The sequence below is a fragment of the Rhincodon typus genome, chromosome 3 (assembly GCF_021869965.1).
Source record: "Rhincodon typus isolate 14 chromosome 3, sRhiTyp1.1, whole genome shotgun sequence".
NCBI lineage: Eukaryota > Metazoa > Chordata > Chondrichthyes > Orectolobiformes > Rhincodontidae > Rhincodon > Rhincodon typus.
In genome coordinates this window covers 125,171,204-125,189,073 of record NC_063334.1, presented here as the reverse complement: position 1 = coordinate 125,189,073, position 17,870 = coordinate 125,171,204, and the positions used below count along the sequence as shown (strand labels likewise).

Genomic DNA, 17,870 nt, shown 5'->3' with positions numbered 1-17,870 from the left:
AAGGGTCTAAACCCGAAACGTCAGCTTTCCTGCTCCTCTGATGCTGCTTGGCCTGCTGTGTTCATCCAGCTCTACACCTTGTTATCTCAGGTCTCCAGCATTGGCAGTTCCTACTATCTCTGAAGCGAATTCCTTTAAGTTGTGTTTATGATATGTTAGTTACAATACTGAAGTAGAAATCACAAATTTAAATTTAGTTTTCTTAGAAAAAAAAACAAAGTAAAAATTGTAAAGCTCTCCGATTGTCTTAAAAGCCTTAAGTAGTCCTTTTAAAGAAAACCTGCCATGGGTCAAAATGCATTTTTATTGAGGGCTCCTCTTGAGATTTTCTTGAGGGCTACTTATTGATTTTCAGAAGCTACTTTTCCAGGGCTCATTTTTCATTCTCACTAATTCCTTAATTAGATAATGCTGTCTCATGATATGACCTCCTGTATTTGTGCTTATGTACAGGGTGTTTGGATTCACACAGAAGAATTTAACAATATACTCAATTATTACCACTCCATTAAACTTAAAGCCACAGAGCACAAGGAAAGCATTAATTTCAAACATCACAAAATTCAAATTAGTATGAGATAATAGGTGTAAGCTACAAATACTATTTTCAAAAAAAAGACTGGTGCTCCTGGACACACACAGCCATCATCCTAATACTGCTTTCTGTGGAATGGAGAGGTCACAACTCAGTGGTTGCATGTTTGTCTTTAACACAGTCACTGCACTTTAAACAATTCACAATATGTTAGATGCTTTGAAAGGTGATAACACAAATGTAAATCTTTATGAAATAAAACTCCTCAATATTAAATTATTCAGTTGAGTGTGTTACTGAAAAAAGTCCTCTATTGTTTTTTTAAAAGATGTAAACCCACCCCACCAGTGCCTCCTTACAGCCTCTTTGCCCTTTTTGTTGCTGCTCTTTTTTATCTGTTGCTGCTCCACTCTGATGCTTGCAGACTTACTTCATCTTCAATCTCTGGGTCCCAGTCTTACCAGCCTTGCTTCCTGCCCACCCTGCAGCTGCGCTCCCTCTGGCTTCAGTACCCCATCTTCAGCTCTACTTGCTATAGGCTTTTTGTGCTTGCTCCTGCTACCATTCACCTTTGTGCTGTTCCTCCAATCTCAAATTGTTTCATTCCTGCACTTGCTGCTGATAGGTTTGCAATAAACCTACTGGCAACAAGCATGAGAAAACAGCAGCAGCTCATTTGTTCCAACTGTTCCAGCTGTGCTCTGATTCTCCTCACAATTAAATTTACACAGGCTGCTTTCAGGGGCAAATCTGCTCTCCTCCACCCTGTATTTTGAGCAATGAAACCTGCCATCTTTAGCCAATTTGGCCTAAATGTGACTTCAGTTCCAGATTGACAATGTTGACCAGCATTGTTTCAAAACTTCTGTAAAAGAACAATGTCAACACAGATACCTATATGCTTTCTGGCACAGATTAGGTAATCTGGTATGGAGGTCAGCATGACTGACCCACAGCATTTTTCCAGCAAGTTCACAATTTGTATATTTAAATATGCTGTGGTAAATATTGCAGATATAGTGCAGGGTTTTGCAAATATAACCTCTTGTGATTCAATTCCCCAATGAAAGCACTAACTGATGTGTTTTTTTATTATGTTCTAGACCCTTCAGACAACCTTCGTGAGATCCTCCAGAATGTGGCTAAGCCTCAGGGAGTCTCTAACATGCGAAAGCTTGGTCACCTGAATAACCTTATTAAGGTAAGTGAGATTTGATAAGAGCATAGATATGCAGTTACAGAAGGTTCAGGACAAAAACACCAGAATGGTATATTTGAGCAGCTTAGGACATTTTGAAATGGGAGGATGAACAGCCAATGGTTATGGTTCACGTCAGCACCAATGACATAGGTGAGAAAAGGAATAAGCTCCAGAAAGCAGAAAATGGGCAGTTAGGAAGCAAGTTTAAAAAGTAGAATCTCAAAAGTAGTGATCTCAAGATTGTTACTAGTGCCGCGTGCTACACTGTGTAGAAATAGCAAGATGCATGCATCCGATGAATATGTGGCTAGAGAGATGGTGTGAGGAGGAGGGCATTGGACTGGTTCTGGGGGAGGTGGGACCAGTGCAGGTTAGGTGAGCTGTACCTGGGTAGGATCAGAACTGGTGCACTAGAGGAAGGGCTTGCTAGTGTGGTTGGGTAGGAGTTAAGTTATAGCAGTAGACAAATGGGAACCTAAACAGGAAGATAGTAGAGAGGGAAACAAGGACAAAAACAAACGACGGAATCAAGTTCAGGAAAAATGATAGGCTGAGGATTCAAGCCACAGTGTCCTAGGCCCAACAATCATTTGCTGCTTCATCAGTGACCTTTCCTTTATTATGAAGTCAGAACTGGGAATATTAGTTGATCGTGCATCATTCAAATTCTGAAGCAGTCCACATCCAAAAGCACTAAGACCCGGACAAAATCCAGGCTTGGACTGACAAGGCAAGTAATATTTATGCCATGCAAGTGCTAGGCAATGGCCATCTCCATAATGGATGATCTAACCATCATCCCTTGTCATTCAATTGCATTATTATTACGGATTCCCCTAATATCAACAACTTGGGTGTTGTCATTGATTGGAGACTGAACTAAACTAGCCATATAAGTACTGTGGTTACAGGAACAGTTCATAGGCTAGGAGTCCTGCAGCAAGTAACTCTCCTCCTGTCTCCCCAAAGCCTGTACATCATCTATAAGCACCATTCCTTCTAAGCTGTGTGACCACACAGCCATCAAGACGTTCTGCACAAATCAACGTGTAACAAAGTACTCACTTCCGGAAGCTGAAACCGTTAATATGCGCAGATCTCTGAAGTCCATGCAGCAGAAAAACATATGCGAGAACTTTGTCTATAAAGCACAAGCCGGGAGTGTGACGGAATACTCCCCACTTGCCTGGATGGACACAACTCCAACAACACTCAAGAAGCTTGACACCATCCAGGACAAAGCAGCCCGCTTTGTATGTGTCACATTCACCACCTCCACCATCAATGCTCAGTTACAGCAGTGTGTACTGCCCACAAGATGCCCTGCAGCCCCGAAACAGCACTTTCCAAACCCACAACCATATCAATCTGGAAGCTTAATGGCAGCAGATATATGGGAAGATCACCACCTGCAGGTTCCCATTCTAGCCATTCACCATCCTGACTTGGAAATATATTGTTGTTACCTCACTTGCTGGGCCAAAATTGTGGAATTCCCTCCCTAAGGGCATTGTGGGTCTACCTACCGCACATGGACTGCAGTGGTTCAAGAAGGCAGCTCAGCCCTACCTTCTCAAGGGTGAATAGGGATGGAGAAACTATGGCCCAGTCAGTGATGCCCTTATCTCATGAATGTACATGTGCTGTTAGGTGAACAGTAACCCCACTCCTAGAGTCTGCTGGAAACTGAAGAAATATGCCATTACTGGTCACGTATCCTCATGCTGCAGTCAAGGTTCTCTTCTGAAAAAATAAGCAAGGTTTTTTTCAGCCTTTGTTATACTGAAATTGGAAACTAGTGGTTCCTGTAGCTCCATTCCTCATGACAAGCAATAACTAAGACGGGCACAAAGTTCCCTAGCCTCTGACATTGACTTGAAGTGGCTCCCTAGGCAAGAGTATAATATTTATCTGTACGCTGAGTCACTTTTTAAGAATTGGAAAAGGTCCAGTATATGTATGACATTTGATCCTGTATTGAATCAATTATTTTGTGACCAGATGTGTCACACAGTTCCATCTAAACATTCTTTATTTCTTCCCCCGGAAACAATATACAAACTTTAACTGTGTGTGATTGGCTGCACACAAAGAAGTGTGTGTTTTGAACCCTTTTGTCATGCAGTGGTAATGTCCCTGCCTCTAGGTCGGAAGGTCTGGGCTCAAGTTCCATCTGTCCAGATATGTCATAACATATCTGAACAGGTTGATTTAAAAAATCTGCTAACTGTAACTTAGGAACTTCACATTGAGGAGTTATGATTCATTATAGTACTGCATTTTCTGAGAAGATTATTGCAGGTCAAGAATGCAAGTGAGATTTCTTTTCTCACGGCAAACAGGTGGTTGGAAATATACTTAAGTGACTGTAACCCTGTTGCACTATTGGTAATTGACCCAAAAATTGAGGAAACACCTGAAATAGTTTGATCTGATTACATCTGATAGCTAAAGAGTTATTCTAGAATAGTCAGAACACTGTATTTACGTTTGCTTTTGGTTTTTCTTTCTTTGCAGTCTTTGAGTTTCTGCAATTGTCATTCCATAGAAGTTTTTATACATGCGATCCTCTTGGGTAACTGAGGAGTGCATGTGTGTGTGTGTCTCTGTTTCTCTCTCCCTTTTTCTTTCTTTCTTTCTGTCTGTCTTGCCTCCTTTTAAGGTTTGTAGCATTGAGGAAAAACGGTCCAGGCCGGTGATCTGATCTGTAAGCCGCGTGAGTGTCACACACTAATGTTTTCCTCCTGACGTCACTGCTGGAGATAAATGCTGCTGCAGCTTGCTTCAGCTCAGAAAATGTTTGTCATTTCTTTTTTAGCAGTGCAGACTGAGGCTGGGCTGACCCATGTCCCAATTGTGACAAACAGCTTTCAGTACATTACCGACTGGCTAATGGGTTGAGTGCAAACCTTGGGGTTGCTCCTATTTTATTCTAGGAACTTCAGAAAATAATCTCCCAAGTTCTGCTATAAGCAATGAGGGAGAAAACAGATGTAATTGGTCAATGTCAGCATACCAATGAGATGAAGCAGAATTTTAAAGGGTAGCTAAGATCAATGGGGGTCAATTCCTGCTTGGAGTTTGATCTTGGCCTTTTGTAGGCAAATAAATTCCAAATAATAGCTGTTTCTATTCCACCAGCAACAGCTGTCATTGTAGGGAGGCATTTGGGGTAATGAAACAGCAACAGGAATACAGCTGAAACAACTGCACAGACACCAGTATTCTGTCACCAAGTTACCCTTTATTCACAATTTCATAGTATAGAGGCTCTGGCAGCCAATGCTCCCTGATTGGCCCAGGTTAACCACCCCCAATCAAGGATCTCATAATCAATGAGATCCACCTGGCTTTCATTCCAATCACTATCCATAACTTTACTGTTCCAATCAGTTTCTTAGTTCAAGTGCCTTCCTTCAGCACCTCCCAACTGTTGTAGCTACTTCTATGCCCATCATCTACCAGTGAGAGTACTAAAATGGGATTTTGGGAGTGAGCTGCTAGGAATCAAATAAACCCTGCTGGATTTCTTTTACCCTCTGTGCAAAAATCAGAACAAAAGAACTAGAAACAGAAGTAGGCAATTCCACTCCTCAAGCCTGCTCCACCAATGATTTCATCTTGACCTTAAATCCACTTTACTGCCTGCTCTCTATAACCCTTTAACCCATGACTGATTAAAAATCTGTCTATCTCCTCTTTATTCAGTGGCTTGGTATCCATAACACTGTAGTGAATTCCACATATCTGCCATCCCTTAGCCTAAAACTATGACCACTCATTCTAGATTGCTCCATGAGGCAAGGGGAAACATCCTGTCTACATCTACTTTGTTAGCCCCTTTTAGCATCTTGTATATTTCAATTAGATCTCCTCTCATCCTAATTTCTAGTAAGTATAGGGCTAAATTGATCAGTTCTGCACATTAAACAAACCTTTCATCTCTGGAATAAATCCGGTGAACCATCTCAGCTGCCTCCAATGCAGTTACATCCTTCCTCCAGTAAGGGGACCAAAACAGTTCACAGCACTCCAGCTGCGATCTCAGCAATGATCGCACAGTTGCGACAACACTTCCCTACTTGTATACTCCACTCCTTTAACAATAAATATCAAAATTCGATATGCCCTCCTTGTTCCCTGCCATACCTCCATACTAGCTTTTTGTTTCTCGTGCATGAGGACACTCCAATCCCTCTGCACTGAAACAAGTTGAAGGTTCTTTCAATTTAGGTAATTTTGCTTTTTATTCTTCCAACCCAAATGAATGATCTCTCACTTACACATATTAAACTATATCAGCCAAATTTTGTTCATTCACCTTACCAATCCATATCCATTTTTAAATTTCTTACTACATCACTGCAACTTACTGTTAAATGTTTTACTCTTGTCATTTTTTTGAAAGTATACACAAAATAGAAACAGGAATAGAACACTTGGGCCCTCTGCTCTACATTGTACATATCCCAATAACCCTTGTTATGAAGTATTGAATGGCAGGGAGTTCCTGCCTTTCAGTTCCTGACTTAACTGCCTACAGAACGTGCAAAGGCTTTGTATAACTCCTTGGTCAAATTTCACTCTGTACCTATTGGTTTCTGAGTTTGCCCATCAAAATTCTACTTCCCATCAGTGGTACACTACCCTATTCCTGTGTTTTACTTCCCTTCTCGTTTTTTTTTATTTGCTCGTGGGACATGGACATCACTGGCTGGTCAGCATTTATTGTCTGTCTCTAGCTGCCCTAGAACTGAGTGACTTTCTAGGCCATTTCAAAGGGTAGTTTAGAGTCAACCACATGGCTGTGGCTCTGGAGTCACATATCATATGAGGATGACAGATTTCCTTCCCTGAAAAACTTGAGTGAGTCGGGTAGGTTTTCTGACAATCTACAGTGGTTTCACAGTCATCAGTAGATTCTTAATTCCAAATTTTGTTTTTAATTAAATTCAAGTTCAGTTGTGGTGGGATTCAAACCCAGGTCCCCAGAACATTTGCTGAGTTTCTGGATTAATAGTCTAGCAAAAATACCACAAAGCTGTTGCCTCCCCTTATGTGTGTAAATGTGTGCACAGGATCATGAACTGTTCTTGATTGTGCTGGATTTTCCAAAATTAAAAATGACTTATTTTAGAAGGATTAGAAGATGTGTCTTGTACAGTTTCACCGCTGACTGAGGACAAATGCAGTGTTTGCTTTAACATTAGAATATGTGTGTACCCTCGTATGAACAATGTAAGAATGTTATCATTAGTCTCTGGGAAGTTGCTAAACTGTTCATTTTTGGGGAGTGGACTTGTGCCCATTCAGATGCCTTACCTTGGCATCTGCACACCTTTTACTCAACAGCTGGACCACACCTAAATATGCATACCACACTAAGCCTCCTGTCACAACTGGGCTGAGACTGATCGAATTCACTGACTGAAACTTTGAAATTTCGAAGTTGGATTTGAACCTGGGTCTTCAGTCCAAGATCACATTGCAAATATAGCCTATGTATCATTTACTATTTAGTACCATTTACTAAGTCTCAAAGCAATACAACAACATTACCAATCTGCTGATGGAACTAATCCTATCCATGGATTTCCACCATACTTGGAGCTGATGGAGAAACATGCGGCTAGAAGGAAGCACAACCGCTTAAATATCTATTTTTTTGTAACAAACAAAAGGCTTCTATGAGTTGCATTGCCATCCTTTGTGTATATTTCTGATCCCAACAAATTTTGGGATTAGGTAAGAAGCTACTATGTTCACTGCAGTGCAGAACAGTATACGGTGTACAACACAACATTTCAATGCTGCAGAACAGCAACGTTTGTTGTAAATGATAATTCAATTCCCCTACCTAACCAACAAAACAAACAGGAAATTAAAGAGGAAATGGCCTCTTTACACTGGTCTTGTTGCTTCACACAGGATACATGTCTATTTTTGTGTATGAAACTGTAAAGTTTTTAATATACAGTATTATATGTATACATATGTATACATTTTAGAAGAAGCAGGCAGGTGAGAGGTGTGAGCTGGCAATTGGTATGATGGCAGGATTCACTTAAAGATGTTCTAGTAGGTATTGGTACCAATACACTTAGTGCATGATACTTTTGATTCTTCACCTTGTGTTGCTTTTTCTACTGTCACTGCAGTGATAGACTTACAATTACTGGTACTGCATCCTACTTTCTTGCAGCTTAAAATATTTTATCCAAAAACACCATTTATAGATTACACTGGATATTTCACACAATTCTCATCATTGGGCTAGATTGAATTAATTAGGGTTAATACTAATGATAAATCTGAGAGAGCTTGCTGTTGAGTAAAGATATGGAAGGCTCGGAGTGAGCCTGTTGTTCACATATCAATGGATGAGGATAGATCTACTGGTGGGGGCAGATCTTTAGGTAGCTGTGAACAACACAAAGCAGAAAACTATTGAGAAAGTATTTATCTCTCAGCATCTGGTTCAGGACCAATCTGTTTTGTCACCGTCGAGCTATCTAAAAATTGATTGATCTGTACCACTTGTACAAATAGCCTCATGGGTAAACTTCAGTGTAATGGTAAAAACAATTGTTTTGATGGTACCCCTCATCTCAGTGGAAATGGTCACTTATTTGATTTTTTCAGGTGGAATTTGATTTGTACCTTTTATAGCATTTTTTATTCATTATTTCAATATATGTTAGTTACTTTTAAAAAACGTTCTCTTCCCCTCTTCCACCTGCCTGCCATTTCAACACACCACTGTGTTCTCTGGCTTGCTACAGTGTTCCCAGTGAAGTTCAGTGCAATGTGGAGGGAGAACAACACTTCATTTTCCTCTTGGGGGTCCTACAGCCTTCAGCACTCAATATTGAGTTCAATAATTTTCAGGCCTGAGCACCTTCTCCCATATCCTTACATCAGGCCTTGCATCCCAGGCCCCAAGAAGACTTTCCACATCAAGCAGATGTTCACCTGCACATCTGCTAATGTGGTATACTGCATCCGCTGTTCCCGTTGTGGCCTCCTCTACATCGGGAAAACCAAGCGGAGGCTCGGGGACCACTTTGCAGAACACCTACGCTCGGATCGCACTAAACAACTGCACCTCCCAGTCGCGAACCATTTCAACTCCCCCTCCCATTCCTCAGACGACATGTCCATTCTGGGCCTCCTGCAGTGCCACAAGGATGCTACCTAAAGGTTGCAGGAACAGCAACTCATATTCCGCTTGGGAACCCTGCAGCCCAATGGTATCAACGTGGACTTCACAAGCTTCAAAATCTCCCCTCCCCCTACCACATCCCAAAACCAGCCCAGCTCGTCCCCGCCTCCCTAACCTGTCCTTCCTGTCACCTATCCCCTCCTCCCACCTCAAGCCCCACCCCCATCTCCCACCTACTAACCTCATCCCTCCCCCTTGACCTGTCCGTCCTCCCTGGACTGACCTATCCCCTCCCTACCTCCCCACCTACACTCACCTTTACTGGCTCCATCCCCGCCTCTTTGACTGGTTTGTCTCCTTTCCACCTATCTTCTCCTCTATCCATCTTCTATCCGCCTCCCCCTCTCTCCCTATTTATTTTAGAACCCCCTTCCCCTTCCCCATTTCTGAAGAAGGGTCTAGGCCCAAAACGTCGGCTTTCCTGCTCCTCTGATGCTGCTTGGCCTGCTGTGTTCATCCAGCTCTACACCTTGTTATCTCAGATTCTCCAGCATCTGCAGTTCCTACTATCTCTATAACATATTTTGCCTGACAGTTATTGACCTTAAAAGGCAGAAGCCATTTGTAACATCTGCTCTCTTGGCTGAGATTCTGATTCACAACTTATTGCCTGCAGCAGAAAAATAATCTTTGGAAATTTTTGAACAGGTGACAAAACTGATGTTTAACAGGCAAACAATATTTATTATGAGCAATAAGTGTAACAGAATTAGAAAATGCTAGAAATATCAGTTTAACTCCATTTCCCTCCACAGATTTTGTATTATGTTTCAACCTGAAAATTTAATTATTTCTGTCCGAATTGCTGCCTGACCTCTTGAGTATTCCCAGTATTTTATGTTTTTAGTTCAGATTCCCAGAATCTGCACTAGTCTGCTTATGTCAGTAATGACTGTCATGTGCAACAGTAATTAATGAAAAACAGATATAAAAACACAGCAGATTATTTAAGTTCTGTAATGGTAAAAGATGGATTACCATTGGGGTTTGAACCCTTTGCCAGAAGTGGAAACTAATACATAACAAGCAATTTGTTGGAGCTGAACAGATCAAAATGTGATGTGAAGAATAGTGATCATGAATTTAATTCTTGCACCATTACAGTTCAAGTTAGTCAGTACAGACTGATTGTTTCTGATGCAGTAAAGTAACATAATTTGTGTTTAACCAGGTATAATGATGTTGGAATGATCTTTAAAAGGAAAGGCTCTTTAACATAAGTAAATCAGGAGTTAAAATATATCCCTCAAAAGAACTCGTGGATGTCTGTATTGATAACATGGATGTGGAATTGATATAAATTATTCAGATTTGAGAACAAATTTAGTCCAATGGCTATTCCAGACCTTACATTTTGTTTTTTCTACTTCCACTCACGTTTGATGTACAACCTGTGAATTTATACCATACCATTCTTCAGTTCTAAGAAAGTCAAATCTGATTTGCAATATTAACTCTATTACTCTGTCCACACATTCCTGGAGATCTACTGAGTGTTTCCAGCACTTTGTATTTATTTTCAGATTTCTAGAATCTACAATGTTTAGCTTTTAGTTGAATGTACACCAATAGATTGAAAAACATTTGCTAAAAACGGAGTTGAAACTGGTCAAATGTTATTACAATTGTGAGAAAAGAAGACTTCCTTTAAGCCAGAGATGGATTTGCACCTTTTGACTATGCAATGTCATAGTCATACAGCTCAGAAGAGGCCCTTCAAGTCTGCCCTGAGTCAGAGCCATACAGCTGAAAACTCATTCTTCAGTTCAACTCATCCATCCTAACCAGGTTTCCCAAATTAAACTAGTCCAATTTGTTTGAGTTTAGTCCATATCTGTCAAACCTTTCCTTTTCATGTACTCGACCAAATGTCTTTGAAATATTGTAACTGTATTTGCATCTACCACTTTCTCTGGCAGTGACTATGTAAAAGCAGTATCTAACCGATTGCATCCCACATTGCTCCATTAACTAAGGAACTAATTTCATCAGATGCACCTCTTCCATTACTTATGGTGGGAATAGTCCCATTTTCATAGAATCATAGAACAGTACAGCACACTACAGGCCCTTCGGCCCACGATGTTGTTCCAAACTTTTACCCTAAACCTAAGGTTTATCTAACGTCCACTCCTACCTTATAATATCATCCATATGCCTATCTAATTGCCGCTTAAATGCCCCTAATGATGCCAACTCCACTACCCTCTCCGGCAATGCATTCCACGCCCCTACCACTCTGAGTAAAGAATCTACCTCTAACGTCTCCCCTATATCTACCTATCATTGTATAGTACAACAGAGAAAGAGCTTATTCAGTCTATCAAGTCTGCAATGGCTCTTTTGAAGCGCAATTTAGTTGGTCCCATTGCCCTCTGCTCTTTCCCCAAGTCTTTGCCATTTTCCTCTTCGAAGTATTTGTACAATTCCCTTCTGGAAGCTATTATTAAATCTGTTTCCAGCACCCTATCAGGCAGTGCATTCCAGAATCTAATCATTTGTTCTGCCATCTTCAAGTATCCACGCATGTGAATCCTTGGCCCTTTTCGAACTGTGCCTTTTGGTTTATAATGCTTCGCCCTATTACATCTGTCTAAATGAATCACCTCATATTTTTCTGTCTATTAGCTTCCATCTGCCACTTGTCTGTCTATTCTTCTAGCCTATCTAGATGTGTTGCAGTGAGTGGAATCATCTTAACTATACTGGCCATCAGTCTAGGTTTGGTATTGTAAGCAAATTTTGAAATCTTGTCAGTATCAAGAAATTTATTTGCATCTAGAAAACAGCAGCCCTTGGGACCACCACTGCCTTTTCCTTCCAAACTGTGAAATAAACATTTACCATGACTGCTGCTTTTTGTCCTTAAGCCAGTTTTATCCAAGCTCATGCTGACCTTCCTATTCCTCTAGTCTGTTATCCAGCCATTGATGTGCAACTCTATTTGGCGCTTTCTTAATATCCATGTAGAATAACACCCATTGCACTTCTTTCATCAACTTTCTCAGTTATTTTATCAAAAGATTCAATTCAGTTAGACAAACACTATCAGATTTTTACAATCCCCATTTAGCTGTCTTAGTTAACTCAAACCTCTCGAGCTATTGATAAATTTCTAGATATTGAAAGCATCAAGGGGTATGGAGAAAGCTGGAATATGGTGTTTCGATAGAGGATCGACCATGATCATGTTGAATGGGGGAGCAGGCTTGAAGGGACCGAATGGCTTACTCCTCTTAGCGCCTGTGTTTGTAAGTGTTTGTTTGTTACTTTTCGCTGATTGTTGGTTTTGAAATCTTGCTTACCAGTGATGTTAAATTAGCTAAGCTGTAATTGCTAGGACTGTCCTTACAAGCTTCCATGGACAAGGGTCTCACATTTGCTACTTTCCAGTCTTCTTGTTACCTCGCTCACATCTAAGGAAGATTGAAAATTTAAGGGAAGCCCTCCTGTGATCTCCACTCTTACTATTCATAAGCAAGCTTTCCAAGCCAGATGATTTATCTACCCTTAGCCTGCTTTTCCGTTGGATCCTATCTATCCATTTTAACCCCTCTATTACCTCTATCCTCTCACTTGTACTATGGTCTGCCAGCATCTTCATCTTTAGCCAAAAAAAAGCCAGTCTTAAGCATTCTAGCCTGCCTTGTATCTTCTTTTCCTCCAGTAGGCCTCATCTCATCTTTTACTAACTGCTTACCTGTCAGAAGATTTTTTAGTTTCCTTTCATTTGGACTGCTATTCAGTTGGGATTGAGGGAAGTGCTCACTTTAAGCAGGAGAGAGGCTGAGTTCTGAGGAGGGGTCACCGGACCTGAAATGTTAACTTTGATTTCTCTTCACAGATGCTGCCAGACCTGCTGAGCTTTTTCCAGAAACTTATGTTTTTGTTTCTGATTTACAGCATCCACAGTTCGCTCAGATTTTGAGAGGCTGGTTTTTGTCTTGTTGCAACATAGTTGCGTTAGGCTGAATCTAATACCCCTATTTCATTTATACTTCAAACGCGTCGTCCCAGATAATTTAAAATTTTTGGTACTTGTCCTTTCTGACTATATGTGGGAGGTACCCTAGAATCTTTTATAAATTGCCTAGGTCTTTTCCTTCTCCTTCCTCTGTTGTGCCCAGTAAGTCATTGTAGGCAGTTCTAAGAATAACAAAATGCTGCCCAGTGCTTCGGTGGGTAAATGTAGCTGTAAGTAATTCTGTGACTTACAGACCAGGAAGCGCCCTGCTCCGATTCCAAATCTGTACTGATTAGCTAATACATAAGTTGGTGCAGTGTTTCATAACCTTTAGGTAATCAAAAGGGAAAGAGCAAGTGTTGTTAATGTTGGTTATTTATCCAGTGCCCCCCTTCACCATAATGGAAAGTGCCCATCAGGCTTGGGTGTGACGCTGCTCCTTTGGCAACTGTCAGATATATTGCTTGTGCTTGCTACCTTGGCTGATTTGAAGAATAGCTGCTTAGGGAAGTAAGTGAGAAATAGGCTTAATGCCATCTTTGGAATTTTGCCTGAATGTGACATTTACCTAGGAAAGAAAGGGGGAGAAATTAAAGTAGGATAAATTGGTAAGGTATCTTAATTTTGTACAGTTTTATGCCATAATGTGCATCAGGGATCAGTGATTTTTTTTTTTTGATGCTGGTAATTAATGTAGTATCACCAAGGTTTCAGACAACCAAAAAAAATGGGAAGGTAAGAAGTGAATGAGGATGATGCAGAGTCTACAGAGAGATATAGATGTGTTAGGTTTATGGGCAAAAAATTGATAGATGGCATATAATGTGGACACATGAGATTATTGACTTTGGCAGAAAGATTGGAGAAGAGTTAAGTGTTATTAGAATGAGGAAAGACTGCAGAAAGTTGAAGCGCAGAAACGTTTGGGGGTCCTTGTGAATGAATCACAAAACGTTAGCAGCCAATTTCAGCGTGTATTAGGGAGGGCAAATGGACTGTTGGACTTTGTTTCAGTGCAAGTTATGCATGAAAATAGGGAGGTCTCGCTAAAACTACACAAGACCACGCCTGAAATACTGAACAGTTTTGGACCTGTTGTCTGAGAAAAGGTAGCTGGAAGCTATCCAAAGAAGCTTCAATAGGTATGGAGGGGACTGTGTTATGAGGAGAGTGGGGCCTGTACACATTGGAACATAGAAGTTTAAAAGGCAATCTTATTGAAACATCCAAGATTCTTGGGGGTCTTGCCAGAGTAGATGCGGAAAGGTGGTTTCCCGTTGCAGGCCTAATCTTAGATAAGGGTTGCCCAGTTAGCGCAGACAAAAGAAGGAATTTTCTTGAGTGTTGTTGCAGGAAATGTTTTGCCATGGCCTGTTTGAAGCAGCTTAGTATATTTCAAGAGAAAATCTTAATTAAAGCACAGGAAGATGAGAATAGATAGTGGGATAGTTCAACATTACTCTGGGATGATAAATAAATATTTTTGGAGGTTGAATTTTAAAATGGAGGCAGACGGATTTTGGCCCATTCTGTGAAGGTTTTTTTATTAGAAAGGGCGAAGTCATTCTGGAACAGTAGTCTAAGTACGTCATTGTGAAGAAAGACCGTGACTGGAATCACATTCTGAGAGAGTCCCTGTATTGTTAGTGGATAAGTTGTTCACACTGGTGAATTTCTCACCAACAGAACAAAGCTTTGATGTGACTTCGGATTGGAAGAATCAACGTGTTCAATTCAAATGGAACATAATAATTATAGATGAGGGGACTCTGTTACTTCAGGAACATTTCCTAGGACCTCAGAAATGTGAAAAGTTCATGCCCATAGACTCCGAAAGGAATCATAAAATTGTCTTCAAAATTCATGAGAAAGGAGTCAGTTACATAGAAACTTAAGAGTTGAAATACAAGGCTAATTTCTCTGGTCATGAGTCCCTGCAATGGTTAATGTTGGGAAACCAGCTGAAACTTAGTTTTGACAAGGTGTGGAGCTGGAGGAACACAGCAGGCCAGGCAGCATCAGAGGAGCAGGAAAGCTGACGTCTTGGGTCTGGACCTTTCTTCAGAAATTGGGGGGGGGAAGGGGGCTCTAAAATAAATGGGGGGGGGGGGGGGCCGCTGATAGAAGGTAGATAGTGGAGCAGATAGGTGGGAGAGACGGCGGACAGGTCAAGGAGGTGGGGATGAAGCCCCCAGACCTCCCCATCACTGAGGATGAACGGTCAGTCCTCAGTAAAGGATTCACCTTCATCCCCCTCCACCGGAACATCAATGAATACTGCTCACGCCTGGACATCGAACAGTTTTTCTGCCTCCGCCTCTGTGCTTATTTCTTTAATCGCAAGTCGAAACACCACCCCCCTCCCCCCCATTGACCCCTTCTTCAGCTTCCAACACACACCATCCTTCTGGGCACCATCTGAAGGTCTCCTACCCTCCCTTGACCTCTTCATCTCTAACTGCCGTCGCGACATTGATCATCTCAACCTCTCCACCCCTCTCACTCACTCCAACCTCTTCCCCAACAGAACGTGCAGCCCTCCGCTCCAACCCTAACCGCACTATCAAACCCGCGGACAAGGGAGGTGCAGTTGTGGTATGGCGCACTGACCTTCACATCGAGGCCAGGCACCAACTCTCTGACACCTCCTCCTACTGCCCCTTTGATCATGACCCCACCCCTGACCACCAAAACATCATCTCCCAGACCATCCATAACCTCATCACCTCAGGTGACCTCCCACCCACAGCCTCCGACCTCCTCATTCCCCAACCCCGCACCACCTATTTCTATCTCCTTCTCAAAATCCATAAACCCGACTGCCCTGGTTGACCCATTGTCTCTGCCTGCTCCTGCCCCACCGAACTTATCTCCACTTATTTCGATTCTATTTTCTCCCCCCTGGTCCAGGAACTCTCCACCTACGTCCAGGACACCACCCACGCCCTCCACCTCCTCCAAAACTTCCAATTCCCTGGACCCCATCACCTCATCTTCACCATGGACATCCAATTCCTGTACACTTGCATTCCCCATGCAGATGGCCTAAAGGCCCTCTGCTTCTTCCTGTCCCGCAGGCCCCACCAGTCCCCCTCACCGACCACCTTATCTACCTAACCAAACTCATCCTTACCCTTAACATCTTCTCCTTCAACTTCTTCCACTTCCTACAGACAAAGGGGGTGGCCATGGGTACCCGCATGGGCCCATGCTATGCGTGCCTCTTTGTAGGATACGTGAAACAGTCCCTTTTCCGCAGCTACACTGGCACAATTCCCCACCTCTTCCTCCGTTATATCAATGACTGTGTATCGGTGCCGCCTCCTGCTCCCACGAGGAGCTCAAACAGTTCAACAATTTTACTACCACCTTCCACCCCAACCTCAAGTTCACCTGGACTATCTCCGATACCTCTCTTTCCTTCCTGGACACCTCGGTCTCCATCTCTGGTAACCACCTTGAAACTAATATCTATTTCAAGCCCACCGACTCCCACAGCTACCTAGACTACACCTCCTCTCACCCACCTTCCTGCAAGAATGCGATCTCCTTTTCCTAATTCCTCCACCTCTGCTGCCATCTGTTCCCAAGATGGGGCGTTCCACTTCCAGACATCCCAGATGTCCTCGTTTTCCAAGGACCGCAATTTCCCCTCCACAGTGGCCGAAAACTCCCTCGACCGCATCTCTTGCATTTCCCGGGCCTCAGCCCTCACACCCCCTCCCCGCAGTAAAAACAAAGACAGAATTCCCCTTGTCCTCATGTATCACCCCATTAACCTCCGGATTGAACACATCATTCTCCGCCGCTTCTGCCACCTGCAGTTTGACCCCACTTTGAAGGATATATTTCCCTCCCCACCTGTATCTGCCTTCCGGAGGGACCGCTCTCTCCGTGACTCCCTCATCCGCTCCACACTCCCCACTAGTCCCAGTTTCCCTGCAACTGCAGGAGGTGCTACACCTGCCCCTACACCTCTCCCCCTCACCCCCATTCCAGGCCCCAAAAGTACCTTCCACGTTAAACAGATGTTCACCTGCACATCCACTAATGTGGTCTATTGTATCCACTGTTCCTGATGTGGCCTCCTCTACATCGGGGAGACCAAGTGGAGGCTTGAAGAGAGCTTTGTGGAGCAACGTTTTTTTTTCTTTATTCATTCACAGAATGAGGGCATCTCTGGCTAGGCCAGCATTTAATGCCCATCCCTAATTACCCAGAGGGCAATTAAAAGTCAACCACACTGCTGTAGGTCTGGAGTCACAAGTAGGCCAGACCAGGTAAGGATGGTGGTTTCCTTCCCTAAAGGACATTAGTGAAACAGGTAGGTTTTTCCAACAATCGGCAATGGGTTCATGGTCATCATTATACTCCTAATTCCAGATATTTATTGAAATGAAATTCCATCATCTGCCATGGTGGGATTTGAAACCCGGCCCCCAGAATGTTATCTGGTCTCTGGATTAACAGTCCAGTGATAATATCACTAGGCCATCGCCTCCCCTAATACCTACGCTCGGTTCGTGACAAACGACTGCACCTCCCAGTCGTGAACCACTTCAACTCTCCCTCCCACTCCCTGGACGACATGTCCATCCTGAGCCTCCTCCAGTATCACAACGATGCCACCCGGAAACTGGAGGAGCAGCACCTCATATTCCGCCTTGGAACCCTACAACTTAATGGTCTCAATGTGGACTTTATTAGCTTCAAAATCTCCCCACACCCGACCTCATCCTAAGACCAGCGCCCCCTCTTATCCCCGCCTCCTTGACCTGTCTGTCTTCTCTCCCACCTATCCACCCCTCCCTCCTCACTGACCAACCCCCACCCCCACTTCCTACCTACACTCACCTTTACTAGCTTCATCCCCGCCTCCTTGACCTGTCCACCATCTCTCCCACCTATGTGCTCCACTATCCACCTTTTACCATTGCCTCACCCCCCC

General features: G+C 42.7%; 1 protein-coding gene across 1 annotated transcript in view; it reads left to right on the top strand.

The window, feature by feature from the left end:
• The window catches only part of rictora (RPTOR independent companion of MTOR, complex 2 a), a 211,528-nt gene that overhangs the window by 61,450 nt on the left and 132,208 nt on the right, over positions 1 to 17,870 (top strand). The window contains exon 3 of the mRNA XM_048594179.1: positions 1,639 to 1,736. Coding sequence (XP_048450136.1) covers positions 1,639 to 1,736 — 98 coding nt within the window. The remainder of the gene's footprint in view (positions 1 to 1,638; positions 1,737 to 17,870) is intronic.